We start from the raw sequence: 22,785 nt of genomic DNA, 5'->3' as shown, positions 1-22,785 counted from the left end.
AGTGTCTTATATTAATTTTTTTCTCCCAAAGTTGCAGTAGGTCTTATTTTCAGGGGATGTCTTATCTTTCCATGCGCTAGGTCTTATTTTCAGAGGATGTCTTATTTTCAGGGAAGCACGGTAGAAATATCAATAATGACAATAATGAGAGAGAATCATTGATCAGTTTCCTCCTGCATAACCCCCACTGAAGATTGAGCCCATAACCCCCACATGTAGCCTGACTGGGAGTTGAACCAGAACTGGTTCATAGGTCAATACTCAACCACTGAGCCATGCCAGTCAGGCTAATGCAATCTTTATATAAAAAAAATCTAACCCTTTTAAAATGATTCATGTAATTTCAACTCCTCATGCTAGTCCGGGTGGCCCTACCTTTTTCTGGCTCTGGCCTACCAGCCACTCTTACTCTTCTCTCCATCCACAAAAGACTCCTTTCTCCCCGGAATGTTTCAAGTTCTTTCCCACCTCTGGGCTTCTGCACTTCCACTCCCTCTGCCTGGAACACTTTGCTCATGACACCGTGATATTTTTGCATTTAAACTTCACAGTTCAACAATGTGTATAACTACCCCCTTGTCAGGGAGGCCTTAATGAAGCCCCCTTCCCTAACTCTAACTTGAATCCTATAAAATGATCCCAACCTACTTCCTCTGTATCATAGGCCCATTTCTGTTTCCCTCTTAACACTCCTAGCATCATATTCCTCCTCTTTCTTGAATGTTATCATTATCTTCATGTTGTTATGACTATACAGTTTCCTTCTTTCCACTGTGTCAGTCCAGTTTGCTCTGTGGGTCTTCCCTGTGTTATATGCCAGTCTTTGTAGGTAGGACAATGCCTAGTAAATGCTGAATGAACACATTAGTTGGAAACACTCCCCTGTAAATTACTATGCTAAGCATTCTAGGCAGTCCCAGCAGTAACAAGAATGACTAAGACGTGGCTCATTCCTTTAAGGCACATGTGTCAAACACAAGGCCCGCGGGCCAAATCCAGCCCGCCAGGCCTTGCAATGTGGCCCGCACCGCGCTGTCATCATTGCACTCCGCTGTCAGTTTATGACATTGTCAGTTTATGACTGTTCAGTAAACCATTCGGCCCGCGATTTAGGCTGGATTTTAGATTTTGGCCCCTTCTCTGATTGAGTTCGACACCCCTACTTTAAGGAGTCCACCATTCTGTTTAAAGGATAAAATATGTGCACAAATAACCGTCATTCCAGGTCAAACATTCAAGGACTCTTACAGATGTACACACATCCTGGTGGGGAACCTAATGACAAGGAAGTTCAATCCCACCACTTCATGTTGTCACTTAGGTATGTTCTGAAGGGACATTGTCACCCTCTTCTTCAGCTTTAAAAAACTCAGTTCGACATTAGGTTCCTTGCAGGGATCCTCAAACTTTTTAAAGTGGGGGCCAGATCACGGTCCCTCAGAGAGCTGGAGGGCCGGACTATATGAACTACTAATTCCTACTGTAACACCTCGGCTGCGCTCACTGCCCAAAAAACCTGGTGGGCCGGATCAGACTCCTCTGCGGGCCGCATGTGGCCCGCGGGCCGTACTTTGAAGACCCTTGCTTTAATGAGTAGTTTTTGCTTGATTGTCTCTCCTGTGTAAGTTACTCAGTTACGGGTAAGATCCTGAAACTTTTACCGTATTTTCCGGCGTATAAGACGACCCCCAAATTTTACAGCTAAAACATAGGTTTAGGCCTATATTCACTGTATAAGACTACCCCCCACTTCAAAGAAAAAGACTTACTTTGCCGTCAAGATCTGCAGGTAATTTTTGTGCAATTTTGGTCTTTTGCCCCTGATTTTTGGTTGACTTTTTTTTCATTTCATAGGTTGTCTTATACGCTGGAAAATACGGGTAAAGAAAAATTTTTTTCAGGAAATTAAATGCTATTTATTTCGCAGCATCCCAAAATTTTTTCAGGAAATTCAATGCAATTTAGAATGATTTCAAAATGGCTCAGACTTGCTGATTGTCTAAGGACCAACTTGTTCCTGAGAAGTTCTGAAAGCTTGCTCTACCTTAGATACTTGGACAAACCCACAAATCATACTGCATGTTCTTTTTTCTGAGTTTCTCTCCCAATGGCAGCCAGATGACTCAACCAACTAATTCGAGTTCTGACTTTAACATGATATTAATTTGCTGATTTAAGAGAAAGTACGAAAACGCATTCATAATCTTCTTCCCACAGTCAAGTCTTAGTCACCTTGAAGGGATGTACTAAAAATCAGCAAGATATGGAAAATAATATTTCTTAGCTTCCAGCTTAACCCAGTCAATACAGCCTGTGGCTATGGAGTAGTTAATGAAATAAAATGAAGCAACATTTTGGGGTTGTGTCATGTTCTAGGTTAAAAGTTGAGTTTCATGTTTGTACAAACTCTGCTCATGTTGGCAACAACCCTGTGTCCACTGGATTGGTTTGTAAGAGGAACATGGAATATGCAAAATCAAGAGCTATGTTTTTACTTCTATAATGATATGGAGATAGTGTTATCTTGGCAACTGCAAGGAATTGTTGATAGAGTGAGACCACCTTTGGTGAGATGTCTTAATGAGTCCAAGATGGAGAATCTGTACCTCCCTGAGCCTGAGGTGGCAGCAGAAAACCTATTCTATATAATAGAAGGGCTAAGATAAGGCAGCTCGAGGGAAGAAAATACATGGGAACCAGGGAAATTGCTTTGAGTGGGTAAGCTGGCTGAGAGAACAAGAGTAAAATTCCAGAAGAAAGTTTCGGTGGGTCCTTTGACATCATAACTACCAAAAAAGGATTCCTTTGAAAATCATTTTGAGTGCCATGTGATATTACCCACTCTCATGTCCCTAAACATCTTCATTCCAATAAGAAAAATCTCAATATTTATTGTGGGTTGGCTTTTTTCCCCTTTTTTTTTCTGGCAGAAGGTGAAGGAATAGTTTTCTATTAGATGATGTCAGGAAGGAATTGACATCCGGACTATGTACTATTTGTTAACTTATTGATCTGGCATTCTACCCAATGTTGTGTCATTTTCAGTGTTGGGCCATTCTAAAAAGAAAGCAGCAATCCAAATTCACCCCACTATTTGACTAAAGGAATTTTCTATGAGGGCAGAATTGTAGAGAATTATGTCCAAATGATCAATGAGGTCATGATATACATTCACTTTTCTTCTTCTTTTTTTGTTTGAAAATGAGAGAGAAATCAGAGGAGCTGAGGGTGTCTCTGAATAAATACTTCCTTTATTTCTCTCCATATCCACTTAGGACACTCAAACGTGAGACCTTCAATCTATGTCTAATGCACGCAAATGGGCATTTTATAATGGTGTTTGGGTTATTAATTTAAGATGATGTGTTTGTTTCCACTTTATAGTACAACAGCAGAACTTAATGCTGCTGGTGATTGCTTTACCTACAACTCCCCAGTTAAACAAACAGATTACATTCATTTCACATACAAGTCATTCACAAATGGCACTTATGCAGCCAGAAAATGGATTCTAAATCCATTGTTTCTCCTGTGCAGGAAAGCCCATTTCGTTTATTACTCCTTTGCACAGCTATTTGTGTTCAAGGAAAGGTGCATAAAGTTAAAGAAAAAGGAAATCAAGGATAGCACTTCTCAGCTCACACTCCCCTGCGCTGTTGAAAGCTATAATTTTTAAGTCATGAAATCTGAGTTCTTTCAAAACAACTGCTGTCGGGTTGGTGGGGAAACAGACACTTATCCTCTAAGAATTTAAATGTATGGATTTCATGAGTGAACCGGAAGAAGAGACCCTGTTATTTCATCAGGCTTGAGTTTCAGCCAAAAGTGGCTGGTAGATCCTTCAGAAATTATCCATTGCCATCAAAGTATCCATTTGATAGTTTACCTTTCCAAAAAATCCACTGCTGGTTTCTTCCTTTCAAAGGAACACTAAGCTTTTTGACATGAAGCATTCTTTATATAGAAAACATCATTAGTGAATTCCTGGTGAGGAGCCATATGTCCCTACGTGGAATTTTCCATTTTATTCCCCATTTACTGGTAGGAAGTTCAGGCCTAATATTCTGAGGTACAACCACCCCTTTAATTAGCAGAGTAATGGACAAGCGGTTCAGGACTCTAAGATGGTAGTTAACATTGTACTTCTGTTAAGAAATTCATGCCTCTATTTCCCCACATGCAGAACAAGCAGATAATAAAGTTTAAAAAATAATTAGTTGATCACTAGCCCAAGCTTTCTAGCATGTTTTTCTCTTAAAAGTAAATGATGACACCTACCCCAGTCCTCAGTCCTCAGGAAGCCATTATTATCAGATGGGTGTGTATGCTCCCAGAATTTGTCTACGCATTTATCTATAGAAATAAATATTATTTTCTATGTGTGCTTCTTGTACATAAAATATATTAAGGTAGTTCTATAACTTATGTATATGTGCAGATCTTTTCATTTAAAATTTTTAAAATGTTTTCATTGATTATTTTAGAGAGGGAGAAAGGGAGAAGGATAGAGAGATAGAAATATTGATGAGATGGAAACATCAATTGGCTGCCTCCTTATGCCCCCTACTGGGGATCAAGCCCACAATCCCCTGACCGGGAATCAAACTAGTTCTGATAAAGGTTGATAGGCTGATAAAGCTACACTGGCCAGGCTTATCTCATTCTTTTAAACTGATGCATACAATTCCACAATGTGAATATACCTGGATTTATTCAGCAACTTCCTTACTCACAGACATTTAAATTGCTTCTAATCCTTTGCATTAGACACATTACGGTTCAATACACACCCTGGTTCAGGTCTCCTTGGGCAGTTGTGGAAAGTCATTTTCTGGCATAGATCATTAAAATAAAACTTCTATGTCACAGGGCATTAACGTTTCAAAATGAACAGATTTTGTTCATTTGCCTTCTAAAGTGACGGAGGTCCCACTTTACATTCCCTCAAGCCATGTTTGTGCATTTCTTCCACTGCTCACTTGTCAATATTCTTATTCCTCGTGGTCCATCTCAGACATCAACCAACTGCTCCGTGAAATCTCCCTGGGTAACCGGATGGGTTGTCATCACCCCCTCCTCATTCACCTGAGCATCCTGTTCACCTGTTCTTTTGGAACATCCCCTTTTGGATTCTCCCTCTTCCTATAGGTTTGGGTACCTGTCCTACACACTTCTACCTGATTGCAAGGTGTAGAGGGCAGTGGGTATTTTAGCCAATGTCAGCAGGAATCATGGTGCTTATTCTATTAGGAACTCCAGAAATATCTCACTTTTGGTTTTTGGAGAAATTCCATACCCAAGTCTAGAATAATTAACAATTTGTATGTAACACTAATCAAAAAGGTTTAAAGAATGGAAAGTAGAATTAACTTGGAAGGCTTATAGTTGACCCGCACTTGAAGAACGGAGACCCAGAATATTATTTTCTTTCTTACTTACTGACTCTACGCCGTCTTCCCTGTTTGTTATAAAAGAGTTCAGAGAGTTTACTTAGAATTGCCACAGGAAAACATCTCCTCCCAAACCGTGGGTATTTTTAATTACCTTGAGGCGCTGCCTGCGGTGTCTGACCTAGAAAAGGCTCGCTGGAAGCGCACCCGACAGATGTACAAGCTGTAAGAGTGAAGCTGTAGCTGGTATACGGCTGGAGACCTAGAAAGAGCAAACAAGAAATCAAGTTCATCTGGAGAGGATTATTTATTATCCACGAGGCACCAGAAGTGACATGCAGAGCTGCCGAGACCGTATCCAATTTTTTTTTTTTTTTAAGAGCAGAAAACACCCTTTAAGGAAGTTGGGAGCTTCATAAGCAGCTCAGTATTAATAGAAACTTCATTAATCACTCATGAAATAAGAAACTCTCAGTCTTTGAAGAGATATGTTCGTGGAATCCAGCCATCCACCTTTCTCCTGATTCTTGTCTATACCATGGCCATTGGCGAGGCCGCCCTGCCCCCGGGGCAGGAGCCCTCTTTCTCTCCAGGAGCCCACCCTGTGCTTAGAGAGCTCCAGGGTTCTTGTTTTGTTTAAAAGTCCTTCCTTTAGACTGCGGCGAACTCTTTCCATCACTTCCAGCCCTAGGGACAGGCAGAACAAATCTAATTTCTTTTCCACATGACAGCACTTCAAATATTTGTGGACAGTGGTTCTCAAATGCCCCCTGAGTTGCCTCTTGTCTGGGCTAACCATACCAGTTTCTACAGCTGCTTCATACACAAATAGGGGCGGGGGAAAAAAATTTAAAAATAATGCTAGATTCAATGTTCTTTTTAGCCCTGAGCCATATTCAGCTGATGTTAACACCCACTAACCCTCCTTTTTAAAGCTTTGCACTTCTCCACCATTAGACAGTTGACCATTTCACTTACTGCTGTAGTGCTTTTTTTTTGGGGGGGGGGGGGTGTTCGTTTTGTCTTTACACATAGATTAAACATAATTTCATGAGGAGACAGTGCTTATTATTATTATTATTTTGTATTTAGAATAATACAGTGCAACAAGAAGACCCCAGGGAGAAAAATGACAATCCATTTACAATACACGTTCTATGTTGTTAGACTTGATCACTTCCTGGCTGGTGACCTTGGAAAGTAATTTGGCTTTTCTTTACCTTGATCTACTGATCCATAAAATGGGATATCTGCCTGATAGCATGTAGCTCCTAAGACTGTTGAGAAGGTGAAATGGGTTACTCCAACAGCACTTTATGTTGGCAGAAGCAGCCTTAAGGCACAGAAGCATTCAACAAGATGTATACTGAGTCTAATCTTGACTGTTTTGATTGTTGGAAAAATCCAAACTTTGCCCAAACTTATTTTTTTTTAATAGGCTTAGTTTGTACGTCATTGGGGCTTAGTTGTAACAGGCATCAGATGATCACCACTTTCACATGAACTCTGAATGATATTTTCACATACTGTGTCCTTTGCATGGGGTGCCTCTTCCTCCAGAGACATCCATGTGTCACTCTAACTTCACACAAACATGTTCAAATGCTTCATCTTTAAAGATTTTGACCCTCGACACCCAACGCTTTTTACCAAATTACTATCTTCCTTCCTAGCCTTTGGTATTATCTGTTATTTTGTTATATGTCTGTTTATTTGCTGTTCGTCTACCCCTCTAAAAGCTCTGAAAGAACAAGGACACTGGTTAACCCACCACTGCCCCCTCCTAAGAGCGACCAGCACAATGCAGGCACTCGCTATAGGAATGAGACCACTGACTAACTGGTTCACTGAGGATCAGAGCAGTAGTCCAGGATCTCTGCTAAAGCAAGGATGTGCCGTAGCTGGCACTGCTCCAGGAATCAGCATCCGCGCCCTTCACATTTCCTTATCAGCTCAGGGAAAAGATGCAGATACTTATTTGACTGCAATCTTCCATCTGGTGGTGATGGAGGATTTGGACAATTTTGATATTTAGCTGATTTGCAGATGAGGAATGTGATGAAAGATCCAAGTCATACCCAAGCCACGATGTTTGATAAAAGCTGATGGGGAAATGCGAGAGATGATAAGACACGGGGCTCCAAAAAGAAATGGAAGGAAACATCTGAGAAGGAAGGTCAGAGACTGCAGAGGCAAGAGCCGAGTTTGCCTGGTGATGTCCCCCAGGTGCTGCCTTCACTGACCCTTGTCACACCATTTCATCTGAGTAGCTTCCTCCTCACTTAGAATGGAAGCAGTTTGAGAGTAGGGATGGTATTTTGAAGTTTTTTAAAAAATAATTTCTTCCTAATAGTGACTATTTTAAATGTTCATTGTTCGTGAAATATTGTTTAAAGAAGACAAGCATACAAGAGCGCTCCATCATGTGTGGGCTATGAGGGCACAACAGTGTAAACTTGCTTATCTGGGCTACAGACCAATGAATAGAAGGTGATCTCTGAATGTATAACTCCCCACATTCCATTCTTAGGTCCTGCATTTGTCATATCGCTAGAGGACTGGATGACTAATAGACTTGGTTCAAATACCACTGCCATCAGTCGGAGATGATTTCCATGAATGAGGCGACCTTTCAGGGGTCTTCAAACTACGGCCTGCAGGCCACATGTGGCCCACAGAGGAGTCTGATCCAGCCCACCAGGTTTTTTGGGCAGTGAGCGCAGCCGAGGTGTTACAGTAGGAATTAGTTCATATAGTCCGGCCCTCCAGCTCTCTGAGGGACCATGATCTGGCCCCCACTTTAAAAAGTTTGAGGACCCCTGTTCTACATGGATGCCTCCGTACAACTCAATAAAACCAACCACATTTCAGTGGGAATTTGCTGCCATTTTTAGTAAGTCTCTATTGGTAGCCCTTAAAATGAGATATGCATGAAGTATCAGCAACAGGCAATGCAAAGGGCACACTGACTGAAAAGCACTCGTGAATTGATCAGGATGAGAAGACGGAAATAAAGAGGGATCTCCAAGGAGCCGCTTTAGACTGTAACTTAATCCTCAAGTCGAAGAGAAGGAGAAAAGAAAACATCACTCAAGCGCTCAGTGCTGAATCAAAAGGGGAGGAAGCAGCCGTTGAAGTGAAAGGCAAATGCATGGAGAGGAGCCAGGCGTTTAACACTGCAGCTCGGTGATTACTATCTCTGCAAATTACACGGATTTCCCCACAGGGAACCATGTGCTTTAGTTTTTAAAGGAAAGAGGCATAAAAAAAGCCATGCTCATTACAAGTACACTTCCAAGGAACGTTACTTTTAAGAGTAAATGCGTGTTGAAATGGGATACAGACCAATTTGAGAGAAGGTGTTCTCTCTTAAATATCACAAAAACTCTGCCTATGGATCATAAAGATATGATTTGGGAAACAAAACCCAGGCCCGTGGAAGTTACATGTGACATACTCTATAAGGGACAGCTTGTTTCTAAGGTTTAATCTCCAGATGAACTGCCAGGAAAAGGCATTTTGTCTGTTCTAATTTTGGACAGCCAGCGCTACTTCAAAGCACGCATCCAGGTATGCTGTGGTGACACCTGTCATATTCTAAAGAACGACCTAATAGCCCTGAAGACTATGAGATGCTGCAGGTGCCTCTATCAACTTGGTTATTGAGAGGCCTGGGCAGCTCTAGAAAGTTTTTGTTGGGTGGTCGTCAGTATTGTACACCTCGTGGATAAATGCCCTGCCTTAGCACCTCCTTGTTTATGGGTTGATGCTCAATCACTGAGCAACACTAGCCATGCCTATCTTTATATTTTTACTAATTTCTGACAGGAAGGGAGAAGGAGAGAAAGATAGAAACATCAATGAGGAGAAAGAATCATTGATCAGCTGCCTCCTGCATGCCCACAACTGTGGATTGTCCCAACTCTGGCTTATGCCCTGACCAGGAATTGAACCGGAAACGTTACCTCCTGATTCAAGGATCAATGCTCAGCTACGGAGCCACAGCAGCTGGACTTGAAATGCTTAATGATTTCTGAACAAGGGACCCCTCATTTCATTATTCACTGGGCCTTGCATATTACGAGGCCCACCCTGCCTGAGGTTTAGATGCGCTTGATGGTCTCACTTTTATATCTAATAAAGATGAAACACAGGCATTCAGATGCTAGTTTGCTACTCAACATTTATTCCCTTTGACAAAGATTTTGACACTTCATGTGTGTTAAGGGGTGTGACAGGTACCCATCCCAGCCCGGTGAGACAAGGGCAGACGGGAAGCTATCATCTCTCTCCTTAAGCAGCTTTATCCACTCGCTGAGGAGCAGGAACCAGAGAAAAGGATATGGCAACCAAGTCTAACAAATGCCATGACAGCAGAATGTAGGACAGACACTATGGAGGCATAGGGACTTATCCAAATGTAAAAATCTCACTGTACAGAATGTCCCCATTGTGTGACATGGCTGGTCAAACTATGTTCTCTCTTCCCCCAAAGCGATGTGCAGGGAATCTGTCTGCCCGTGTTCAGGTCCCCTCTGCTCTACTAGTAAAGAGCACTACGCATGCTCTTTCAGCACAGGGAGCTTTCATGAGCTTCCTATAGGATGCCAGCAGAAGGCAAACACCTCTCCTTGCTAACTTCTTGCTGACGTGTCTTCCCTTTTAAATGAAACGCAATGCGGAGCAACTTTTAATGAATTTCTTAAAGAAAACACTTCCCCTGGAGTTAAGAGACACATAAGCCTTATCCTGTCTGCCGCAAAAGAGGACAAGATTAATTCATTTTGTCCTCCGTTGGCCCTAATTATTTCGTTAATCCCCTTTCCCTGGTCCCCCTCTAAAAAGTGGAGGTAACCCAGAATGAAACAATGCCGCCGTCGCTGACATCTCGATCGCTCGGTGCTGGCCGGGGGCCGTGTTCGGTAGCCGGCGATATGAAGAGGCCGGTTATTGACAAGCTGCCATGTGCTGTTTGCATTAGCGAATATGAGAAGATGATGGCGCGGCTCCCCCGTTCCCCGCGGAGTCCAGCTCAGTGAGATAGCGGCCAACGGGCCCGGTTTACTTAGAGCATTGATAACACCTCTAAATAATTAACTGAGGACTTCCTGTCTCCAATTACTTAATGCTTTTTTTTTTAACATCTTGAGAGGATTATGAGCAATTTATGGATCGCACGTGAGGCGTGCACTCGCCTGCTATTCCCACAAAGCATTTAAGGGATCATGTTTCCAAAGCTTGGTGGTAATTAAAAATAAGCACGGAGACAATGGGGCTGGGGCACGGTGCTCACTCTCCTGCTGTCCCTTCACAGGACCTAGATTTCAGGCTACACAGGATCACAACTTCATCCGTGATGCACTGCTACCCGGGGAATGCTGAGGTTTGGGGAAACGATGAGAAAATGAAAGCATTCATCCCCGGGCGTCCAGGCAGCTCTTCGTCAAACCTCTGAGATGAACTGTGAAATCCATTTGCTTCTTTGAGTTCATTCCCTCACCTCCATAAAACAGTCACTCATAGAAAACCCTACTGTGTTCAAGGTGGCTGGTCCGCTGTCCATGGTGCTGAACCCGCCCGGCAGATCAAATGCCTCTGCACTCCATAGATCTCATGTCTACCTAGCCCCATTCCTGTCCTCCAGGGCTACACCCACGGTGGCTATGAACTTGGTCAGGTTTTGCTGAATGAGGTTTATTTGCTCTTTCAACAGAGAACTCTCTCTTTAGGGCTATATCCCCCCCCCCCCACTCCAAGTGATGTGTTCTCTAAATTGATCTAAAATAGCACAGATGGACCAAACGGAAGACTTGGTGGATGAAGCTCTCCTACAGCTTATATTCCAGAGGAAAGAGACATAAAAGGACAAAGAGAAAACCAACGAAAATATCAGGCAGTGACAAGTTGATGACAAAATGAAACGCAGGCCGGAACCGGTTTGGCTCAGTGGATAGAGCATCGGCCTGCAGACTCAAGGGTCCCAGGTTCGATTCCGGTGGTCGGGGGCATGTGCCTTGGTTGCGGGCACATCCCCAGTGGGGGTGTGCAAGAGGCAGTTGATGGATGTTTCTCTCTCATTGATGTTTCTGGCTCTCTCTCTCCCTTCCTCTCTGTAAAAATTCAATAAAATATATTAAAAATAAAATGAAACACAGGTGATGTGGTGGTGTGTTAGGGGAGACGCAGCTAGACTGGGGACCTCAGAAAAGCCTTCTCTCCTACAGAAGTGACATTGAAGCTCAAACATGTTCATTATTATTATAATCACTACCGGTAATTATCTAACATTATACTGTTATACCGCACTGTTATTATACTATCAAAGGCAATTATAAACTGTTATAATAAACAATAAAAATAATGCACTTATTAATTGATGTTAATAATTACAAGTTGTCACAACCAGTCAACTGTCAACTATTCTGTGTATTAATTACTGACTTGGTAGATAAATGTTGGCCTATTGCTGATTTTCCCTCCCCTGTTGCGCTTTCAATACTTTCTTGGCTACCTTAGTCCCATTACCTGTGAGTTTGTCCTTGGGGAATGAAAATGTATCTTTCTGTCTGTCTGGGGGAGGGGGGAGTGAAAAGTGAACACTGATGCAAAAACCCTACACATAATGTATATCAAAGCCAAAGAGAAATTGTTTCTGAAGGGATCTGCTGTTGTGGCTTATTGCTGCCAGTGTGGCTCCTCCTATTAGTGTGGGTAAGTGGGATCTGACCATATGTCAAGAGAGCTCGTCCTTTTGGAGTGACCTCATCTGTCACGCACACACCCCTGGGATGCTCGGCCCCCCAACCACAAGGACAGACGCTTCTGGTAGGTTTTTACCTGTGACCGTATGTTCCCTCCGGTCGGTGGTATCCGTGTGGATGAGCCCTTTCCCAACCTGCCAGAGCTGGTACTCCTTAATGACTCCATTTGGCTTCTCGGGGGCATCCCAGCTCAAGTGCAGGGCGTCGGCCCTGGGGGCTGTGACCCTCGGAGGCAGGACGCTCTGCGGGACTCCTTGGGGGGTAGTGACAGCCACCTGAGACACGGATCAAACAGCCTTTATCACAGGGATGCACTAGGTGTTCCCACCCATGAGAATGTCCCTTTTGTTTTAAATACGTGTATGTTTTTTATTCATTTCAGAGAGAAAGGGAAAAGGAGAGAGATGAAACACCAATGAGGAGAGAGAATCATTGATTGGCTGCCTCCTGCACACCCCATATCCTGGATCTAGCCCACAACCCAGGCATGTGCCCTGACCAGGAATGGAGCCGTGACCTCCTGGCTCATAGGTCGATGCTCAACCACTGAGCCACACCGGCCAGGCTGTTTTAAAATGTTGTCGACTGGCCTGGCACATCATGAGCAGTGGCTTGGAGAAGGGCCCTCTCTTTCTTTGATTCCTTCCCTTTCATCCTATCGAAACAATAAAATCCGACCTTGAACGCATTCCATAGGTCTCTGGCTACCATTTATCACAACCAGGCTCAACAGCCATTCTGACGGCAGAGAGCAGCCCTCCATTTAAACAAGTGAGACCTGGCTGGCAGACTGTCAGCCTGGAGAACTCTTGATAACTCTCTCCCATATGGCCCAGGAGTGTCTCTGCATTTTAACAGCCTGATTTTGTACATGGTAAGCACAGGAAAACATGGAGCCAAAAGCCACATCTGAACTCGCTTGCACAGGACATGCTTTGAACAGAATACATTGTCTTCCAGGCTTCCTGTGGCCCCAGGATGACACTACAGTGTCGGCCACAATGTTCTAGGAAAGGACCAAGTGAGAAGGAAAAGAACAGATCAGCCAGTTATTTGTCCAACGCTGTTGAAATATGACTTGGGGAGAAAAGTAAATTTTCACAGAATTTACCCTGATTTAACCTTTTAATCATTTGTATTTTTTTGTTGTTGTGGGAAGTGATAAGCATGAACTGTGCTGTGCAGAGAGATGGGTTTTGCTTGGACTGCTCAGGCCTTAATTTTTGATTGGGATAATCAGCTGCCATCTGCCTCAGGGGTGACAGGCTTCTTTTGCGCACTCTCTCTCTCTCTCTCCCTCTCTCTCTCTCTCTCTCTCTCTCTCTCTCTCTCTCTCTCTCTTTAATTTTTGTTTTCCTAGAGCTTTTAAAAAATTATATTTAACTAGAAACCCCTTTAAACTGGATATTGGTTTGGGAATTATCATGGATTTATAGAAGAACATCTAACAATAGTTAGTGGGTCCAGCTGCCGTGGCTCAATGGTTGAGTGTCGATCTATGAACCAGTAGGCCACGGTTCGATTCCTGGTTGTGGCGCATGCCTGGGTTGTGGGTTTGGTCCCCAGTGTGGAGGCAGCCTATCCATGATTCCTTCTCATCACTGATGTTTCTATCTCTCTTTCCTTCCCTCCCTCCATACCTCTCCGAAATCAATAAAATATATTAAAAAAAAGAGTTGGTGGAAGAAAACTGAGATAAAAAGGATATATGGATTCAAGTATTCTTATTTATTTATAAAACACTGATATTTGGATAAATCTTTCTTCCAGTGATCTCTAGTTTGAGAGGCATTAAGTATTAGTACTCAAGTGCAATGCCACCTGGACATCCTCAACACAACGTTGAGAGAAACACTGTGTTCTATCGCTGGGCCAGTCACTCTTGACCTAGATATTAGATGGTCTCCCCACTGCTTAACTTCACCCAGGGGTGAGGCAAACTCCCCTTACCTCGCCGCTGGGTGCACAGCCCGTAACCGTGCAAGCTTTCAGCTGGTATGAATATTCCCGAAAAGGCTGAATTCCCGTTGTATCAGAGAAGGTCCATGACCTTCCGCGAAAATATTCCACTCCATTTCGGAGAAGAATGTAGTAAACGACATGTCCTAGAGGAGACAGAAAAATGCTTGCATTGGAGCATCATAACCTGGTAACCATTTGCAAACAACACACATGTCTTAGAGTTCGGAACAAATGGGATGCTATGGCGTTCTGTATTTAATTTCCGTTTGCTATCGCATTGCTATGAGCAAAGCGTTCTTAATTATACGCACTCTTAGGGAGGAGATGGATTCTTGACATAGCTAATCAGAGTCATTTATGCTTATTTCCCCTCACTCGCAAACAAATTTACTTTCAATATTAAAACTATTTTGCCTTCCCATAACTTGCTTTATTTGTCAGAGCAGCCCAAGTAAAGGCTGAGATTAAAAAAAAAAAAATTGGGGGCTCACAATGGAGGTGGGCTATTTCACAAAAGGAATGACTGGTTGGTAGAAGCCTCAAGTCCATTTGATCAGGAAATACTATTTTAGGGGTTAGATGCATGCCAATTACGTGTAGATAACACACATTTCAATGTGCTCACGGAACTATAGTATTTCTATCTTAAAAGCAGCTGGTAGGTACCATTTGGTTGTATGGGTTTCTTCCAGGTTAGGACTATTCCATCTTCAGGATGGCCCGTTTTGATCCACTGAGGGGGACTCACTCCCTGAGGCACATCTTCTTTCGTGCTGGCTCTAACAGCTCCGCTGAATCCCCGTCCGTAGCCATTCCAAGCTGAAATCCTATACTCGTATGTCGTAAAGGGCTCCAGGTTCGCATCTAGAGAGACAGTGAATGGTAGAATTAAAAAAAAAAAAAATCTTTCAAGCCCACATCACCATTCCTCATGTCAGTTCCTCATTTTTTTCTTCTACTAGGTTTCCTTCTTCTCTTTTTTACCCTTCATCTCTTGCCCTTCTTCCTTTATTTTCCTGTGAGGCTCAGGCTTTAAGAGATGCTTTCAGTCCATAACAGCATTCTTATTCTTGTTTCAACTCTTATTCTCAAAATGAGTGAAAAAGAGAAGTGAAGGCAGATTGTGTGCTAGAAAGAGCATTTATGTTGAAGTGACACAGACTTGGATTCAAAATCCAGTTGAACAAGGCCCCAGCTCTGTGACCTTGAGCAAGTGACCTAGACTCTTCAAGCCTCAGCTTCTTCTGCGAGGAGATGGAAATTAAATGTAGTTTTGTTGTGGGACTCTCGCCTGGGAATGCCTTATGCTCAGTAGATCCACTATCATTCATAACAGCCGCTGTTATTTTATTATCGTTACTTTGACACTTTCCTACTTACTTTTCTTGATTGTTTTTACACAAAAGGAATCATTTGTTGAAATGTTACTTTTCCTCAATCATCTCTTTCTCATTTTAACTTTGTATCTCAAGATCATTTTGTATGTTATATGGGGTTAATCTTCTAATAACAGAGGGTTTTGTTTGGGGGGGATATAGATGTTCAATATTTACTCGTTAATTGCTTAACTGCCCCGGACATGTTTGTCTTCAATCACGTCTAGCGAACACAGTAATCCTTCAAAAATGCGTATCATTCCATCACTGAAAATGCGTATCATAGCGTGCCATTTAACATCTACACCTTGCTGCATGAAGGTGAACTGTTTATTTCTTTGTTCCTTATGCTCTACAGGTTTACTTTAAAAATGGCCTGCATCCTTATTTAAAGTTAAACTTAAAAATATTTAAACTGCTGCCAAAACCAGTTTGGCTCAGTGGTAGAGCATCGTCGGTCTGCGGACTGAAAGGTCCCAGGTTCGATTCCGGTCAAGGGCATGTATCTGGGTTGCGGGCACATCCCCAGTAGGGGGTGTGCAAGAGGCAGCTGGTCGATGTTTCTCTCTCATCGACTCTCTATATCTCTCCCTTCCTTTCTGTGAAAAATCAATAATAAAATATATTTAAAAATACATATTTAAACTGCTAACTTTGTACAAATCCAGATTGTGCCATTAAGGACCCTGGGACTTGCTAGCCCACAGGGTGATGGAATGAACTGCTATCAGACTGAGGAGGAAGATGATGTCAGAGTGAAATCAACCTGCAGTCAGCAATTTCTCACAACCCATCGCGTGTTACCTGTGAAGGAGAACATGTCTGCGCTTCCCGTGTGCACCAGCTCTTCCTCGGAGGGGCACGCTTCCTCCCCGGATGTCTTCTCCGTGGAGCTGCGAGACCCTCTGACCACTGTGCAGACGTGGCTGGTGAAGTTGAAGTCACACCGGCCGCAATGTGCTGTGGCCGCTGCAGACGCTGGGCAGACAGCGCCGCACGCTCCCGGGATGCCCTAGGCCAGACGGTGGGGGTGGGGGAGAGGGAGAGGACTTCACTATTTCATTTAGGCAGACGTGGGGTCAAGTGGTACAACTTTTAATGACATTTTCTCCCATCGAGTTCATGAATGAATCTCTCAAAATGCGTTAAAAAAAAGAGAGAAGTGAAGGCAGTTTGAGTGCTAGAAAGAGCATTTGTGTCGAAGTGACACAGGCTTGGATTCAAGATCCAGTTGAACAAGGCCCCAGCTCTGTGACCTTGAGCAAGTGACCTAGACTCTCCAAGCCTGAGCTTCTTCAGTGAGGAGATGGAAATTAAATGTAGTTTTGTTGTGGGACTCAAAGGGCGCCTGGGGATGCCTTATGCTCAGTAGATCCACTATCATTCATAACAGTCGCTGCTATTTTATTATTGTTACTTTGATACTTTCCTAGTGGAGTTTTTGAGAAAATAAGAAATGTGGTATTTGAGCATCTACACCTCCTATGCTGTTGGGAAAGTATTATCTGTAAGAAGTATCCCTCCCAAGTGAAAATCCACGTAGTTCATGAACTGCCAACTAGAGGCCTGGTGCATGAAATTCGTGCACTGCTGGTGGTGGTGGGGGGAGGGGTCCTTCAGCCTGGCCTGTGCCCTCTTGCAGTCTGGGAGCCCTTGTGGGGAGTAGGCCTAACCTGTCAGTCGGACTTCCTTGAGGCAGGAGAGGCTCCCTCCACCACTGCTGTGCTCACCAGCCATGAGCCCAGCTTCTGGCTGAGCGGCACTCCCCCATGTGGAAGCAAACTGACCACCAGAGGGTAGCTCCTGCATTGAGTGTCTGCCCCCAGGTGGTCAGTGTGCGTCATTGTGACTGGTTGTTCTGCGGTTCGGTTGATTTGCATTTATTATGTAGGATACTTGCAAGCCTTGTCTCTGATGAATCTCTAGATTTTTTAAAATATATTTTGATAAGCACTAACATGTTTTAATCTCAGGAAATAAAATATTTCATCATTCCAAATTTTACAGGGATATATACAAGTGAATATAAATAGCTAACATAGTAATCCTTCAAAATAGGGCAAAAGTAAGTTTAGGTTTACAGTTGTTTGTAAACAAGTGAATTTGCCGGATCTAAGGTATCTGTCAAAGAAAAATGGTGGGATTTGGGTTGAGGGGCTAAAAGGCAGCAGCCAGAATCTCCCTGTGTTTCCCTCCATGGCACCCACGGGCATGAGATGGTACCATGCCAGGCGCTGGCTCTCCTGGGCACACAGGTGTTTCAGTCCTGCCCTGACCGGAAGCTCTGGGTAAGGCTCCTGCAGGACAGCTAGCTCAGCGTTATTAATTCCCTTAGAACCCGCCGCACTGACATCAATCACAGCGAGCTCGCTGGGTGTTAATATGGATGCGGTGCAGAAATGAATAATGCACACGGCAGTTCTGACATTCCCATTCTAGAACAATGGCCACGGACAATGTATTTCTCTCTCCGTCCTCCAGTCCACGCCTCCGAGAGGTTTTCCGTCCCTTACCGTCATCCTGGTTCCAGTGGGAGCCTTGTCGGAGCAGACGTATTCCAGGGGATCATAGCCAACTCCGTTGCAGCAGGCCTGGCTCTCTGGAATCAGCGAGGTCCCGCAGCATTTCACTGGCCCCCGGCCGTTCTTCCGAGCATGTGGCTTCGAGGCTCCGCTGGAGGCCGAGCAGCACCTGGTCTCTGCCACACTCACGTAGTCCTGCCCGCAACAGGACATGCCTGCAACAGCAAAGGTCAGCGAGGAGATGAAGTTTAGGAAAGGGGTAGGAAGCAGAGGAGACTGTGGAGTGTGCCTAACTGCTCCCCTGCCACCCTGTTTGCCCCTAATGGCCCTCCCCTGCAGGCCTGGGGATAAAACTGTCAGGCCCTGGCAATGGCTGAGAGGCTGCAACACTTAAGGTACGGGGGTGTGGCCCTCCCAGGGGGTGTATACTGCAGGGAGTGGCCTTTCTCACCGAAAGCACTGGACACGCAAGAGCAAGGGTCCCAGATCTCTCATAGGGGCCAACTTCTCCAAGCTCCATAAACCAGAGACCAGGTGTCTGCCCCTTTTCCGATGATCAAATGTTCTGGCAGAAGGAAGGGTACAGTGGCACCTCATTTCTCAAACGTCTCCCCTCCTGAAAAGTTCACCCTAACAACCCTTTCCTGCTGACGCCTGTGGGATCAGTCACATGGCTCTCAAGTGACAGAGGAGAGAAGCCAGGACTCTGAGTTAGTTTACCATTGTTAACTTTGCAGGATACTGTGAATAGTTTCGTATTGTTGTTTGTGTTTTTTGTTGTTGTTTTTTTTTTGTGTTTTGCTTTTGTTGCTGCTTATAATTAGTGTTGAATTTTCATACTAGACATTTCCTTTCCTTTTTTTGTTGTTATCATGTACCTTTCACACCCTTTTTGTTTTTACAGTGTGTGTTTATAAATTAAATGGTACAATAGACATGTACTGTATAGGAAAAAGGTTAAACCAGGGAATCACTTGAGGGTCTGGAATGGATTCATTCAACTTACATTATTTCTAATCTATAATAATAAAAGCATAATATGCTAGTTAGATCAAATGTCCTTCCAAATGACCTTCCGGACAAAAGCCAGGTCCCCAGTGCCGGAGGGAAGTCGGTGCCAGCAGCCAGGGGAAGGAAGACCTACTCTTGCACAAATTTCGTGCATCGGGCCTCTAGCGGGAAATAATGATCTGGCTTTCAAACACCTTCTGGAAGAATGAAGTTCGAGAAATGAGGTGCCACAGTACTTAAAATGAGGGACCCAGAGGACATCTCTACAATTCGCAGGGGAAGAGGGGCCACCCTAGTGGGCTCTGGGACAAGAGGCCAGACAGAGGGGAGAGAGAGTCTCTGCGGAACTGGAGACGCGGCAGCATGAGTCTCCTAAGTTGCTGCCTGGCTCTGTCTAGGGTCCAGATACCTTGCTTCTTGGGGCTCCAACCACAGCAGAACCATTCTTTCTGCATGACACAGAGTGGCACCCACTGCACCCACTCAGCATGCTCACCGATTAGGTGAACCATCACTGGACCTGGGACAGAGGATGGGGGCAGTGGCAGAAGGACCTGGGAGGCAGCATCACCAACCTCGGCATCCATGAAGGACACGTGAGCTTGGGAGGCCAAATGGACTCCTCTTCCCCACCCAGTCCAGTCTCACCAACTCTGTTCACCTCACCTCACTGAGATCAAACCATAGAAGAGATATGGCAAAGATGTAGACAATAAAGCCTGAACAAACAAACAGTACTCTAGAGTCAGATGAAGCTGGAAATGAAGGTGCCCGTACTCCACGCCACAGTGTGATCACATTATAGAGCGACATGTATCCATTTATATAGTAGCACAATGGGGTGACTTTTATTTTATTTTATTTAAAAATATATTTTATTGAATTTTCACAGAGAGGAAGAGAGAGGGATAGAGAGTTAGAAACGTCGATGAGAGAGAAACATCAATCAGCTGCCTCTTGCACACTCCCTACTGGGGATGTGCCCGCTACTAAGGTACATGTCCATGACCAGAATTGAACCCGGGACCCCCTCAGTCCACAGGCTGATGCTCTATCCACCGAGCCCAACCAGTTCTGGCTGAGGTAATTTATTTTAATTAGGGTTTTATTACTAGTCCTGACTGGTAACATAAAGAACCTCAACTTCAAAGTGCCAAGGGTTCCTGATGTGTTGAACCTGGCCTTGTACAGACACACGTGCCATGAAAGATACTCCTAATAACAGACGAACCCGTTTTAAGAGGCTTTTTGTTATTGTTTTTTTAATCATTGAATCTGGACACTGGCTTGGCCTGTGCCTTAAGAAGGATGCTTACCCACACATAACTTCAAAGAACTCTCTCACTGACCTTCAACTTTAAAACTATCTCCAGTTACTTGCATTTGTATTCAGAGTTAACGACATCCATGGAGCATAACTGAGTTTTAACATGTTCTAATCTAACTGCTCAAAGTCATGGGTTTAAAAAAAGTTGACTGTTTTTCTCTGGTGTTTTGTTAATAATTTTGGTTGTTTTAACATTTTCAGGAAAAGTCCTCTGGAATATATGCACACAGCAGGGCTATCATTGCGGCCTGAGTCTTGATTATGATGGATAAAATCACACACACACACACACACACACTCACACAAAACACCACAACTTCAGTTTTTGTATTATTTGAATGTATTTCTGATGCCTTGAGATCAGACATTTAAATGCCACCTTGGATTCTTTATATTATTATTTTTTTCTCTGGCAGTTTTCTTAAAATACTTCATGTTTTCATTTGAAAGAGCCATCAAACTCTCAAATTCTATAAACTGGCCCCTTAGGGAGCAGAATAACCTGCCCCCTACCTACCCCTCCCCCCAGATCATTTTACAGGTTCACCAAGCTGTACGCAGAAAATCAACATGCACACGCTGACCCAATTCCAAACTCATGAGCAGTCATCGGATCGCTCTGAGGGACTTTTGACAGGCCAACTAAAATCCTGCTAATGAACAGCTTTTACACCGGGGGAAAAAAAAAAAATAATAAAAAGAGCAAGCCAGAGATGCTTTCTTTCACCCAGAGTTTCATGTTCGTTTCCCTGAATTAAAATCTCCAGCCTGGATTTCACCCCCATAACGAGAAGTGACTCCCTTTCTAGTTCCTTTGGTAAACCATTACTTCTTTAATTATTATCAACCTTGTTCCAGGGTGATAAATTGCTAATTACTTAATACCCTAATCAGCGTTCATTCTTTGCACAGATAAACTGTGACAGAGCCATTAATTTAAATAGTAATTTCACTTAATGGCCAGAACGGCACACCAGATTTTTATGCAGCCGGCATCCATCACCGCGCTCTCCTGACATAAAGACGTCTGACGCGCACTAACTCACTTAGGGAGAGCAGATGTTCCGGAGCGGGCTCGGGAGAAAGTCCCAGGGTGCATCACGTCAGCATGAATGAGCTCGGGTTCCGAGTGGCACCGTCTCCCCAAACTGCACTGCCATCGCTTTTGACCTCCCCTACCTAACGGATCACATGTGGCACTTGACTTTTGACCTTTGGCACGCAGAACGCACGGTTTTGAGCAAGGCCAAAGAGAAACAGAAACAGGCTGTGGATCACGGATGGGCTGGTCTATTGTTTTTTTTTAATCTAGAGGCTCTCCATTTAATTTGCACAAAGGTGCAGAGTCTCTTTGAGCGAGTTATTAAAGTATTAGATGTTTACTTCTGAGATTAAAAAACATGTGTAGCGGAATGAGTGTCTTTGCAAACCGCATAAATATCCAGTGGAGAGCGTCCATTGTATTGGCTTCCACTGAGAACGCTGTGGAGGAAAGGATTTTCGGCTCTCGGTATTATAACTACTTCCAATATATTATCAATTCTTATTCAATGGCAAGGGCAGGAAATGAAAACATGCATAAACATATAGGCCTGATGGATTTCTAAATTCTTAAATCTTCAAAACAGGCGCTCATTTTTCTAAAAACAAAACAAACAACAACCACAGAAAAAAACAACACCCAACAAACAGCATTTATGAATCATGCTTTTGAGGTTAAATCAGTACTGTAGTGTAAAAAAAATGAGTCTAGAATATGACAAATCATTGTGGAATTCTGGGATGGATCATGAGAACCACCTTTTAGCTGAGGGATATAGTTGAGGCCTAGAGGAATGAAACAATAAAAGAAGTCTGTGATTAGTCCTCTGGACAAACAAAACTGGTGGCAGAGACTGAAAGGAAATAAATGCATGCTCGCCTTCACCAGTAGGTGGCTCCATGGCTACCACCACAAGAATGAGAAGAAGGGGGTGGAGAAAAATGCCCCCAAATAGTGGCAACTTATTCTGTAGCATTTATACAGCACCATACTTTCACAATATTCATCATGCCATGGAAATCTTCCTGTGAAATATTCTTTTTTTTTCTTTTTAATACTCAACCAAGGATATGTTTTGATATTTAGAGAGAGAGGAAGGGAGAGAGAGAAACAACGATGTGAAAGACAGACATCTATCAGTTGCCTTTCGTATGCTCCCTGACCAGGGATAGAACCTGCAACCTTAGCTATGTGCCCTGACCAGGAACTGAATCTGAAACCTTTTGGTGTAAAGGTTGATGATCCAATCAACTGAGCCACCTGGGCAGGGAGAAATACTCTTCCAACGCACCTTTCCAGGATGGAGTTCTGTGCATCAAGTCCCTTTTTAGCCAAGTCCCCAAATGCCATCTCACGTAACTAACGCTGGTGCCATTCATTCTGTTCAGGTCTGA

The 22,785-nt window shown here is 43.7% G+C and overlaps 1 protein-coding gene across 1 annotated transcript in view; it reads right to left on the bottom strand.

The window, feature by feature from the left end:
- Positions 1-22,785, bottom strand: part of USH2A (usherin) — a gene marked incomplete at its 5' end in the record, with an annotated part of 394,535 nt that overhangs the window by 68,242 nt on the left and 303,508 nt on the right. Inside the window, 6 exons of the mRNA XM_084868505.1 lie at positions 5,545-5,652; positions 12,228-12,426; positions 14,102-14,256; positions 14,780-14,977; positions 16,294-16,501; positions 18,003-18,226. Coding sequence (XP_084724631.1) covers positions 5,545-5,652; positions 12,228-12,426; positions 14,102-14,256; positions 14,780-14,977; positions 16,294-16,501; positions 18,003-18,226 — 1,092 coding nt within the window. The remainder of the gene's footprint in view (positions 1-5,544; positions 5,653-12,227; positions 12,427-14,101; positions 14,257-14,779; positions 14,978-16,293; positions 16,502-18,002; positions 18,227-22,785) is intronic.

Source organism: Pipistrellus hanaki (genome assembly GCF_964339955.1).
Source record: "Pipistrellus hanaki genome assembly, chromosome: 20".
NCBI lineage: Eukaryota > Metazoa > Chordata > Mammalia > Chiroptera > Vespertilionidae > Pipistrellus > Pipistrellus hanaki.
Note: the sequence above shows the minus strand (reverse complement) of the source record. Positions and strands in the feature narration are given on the sequence as shown.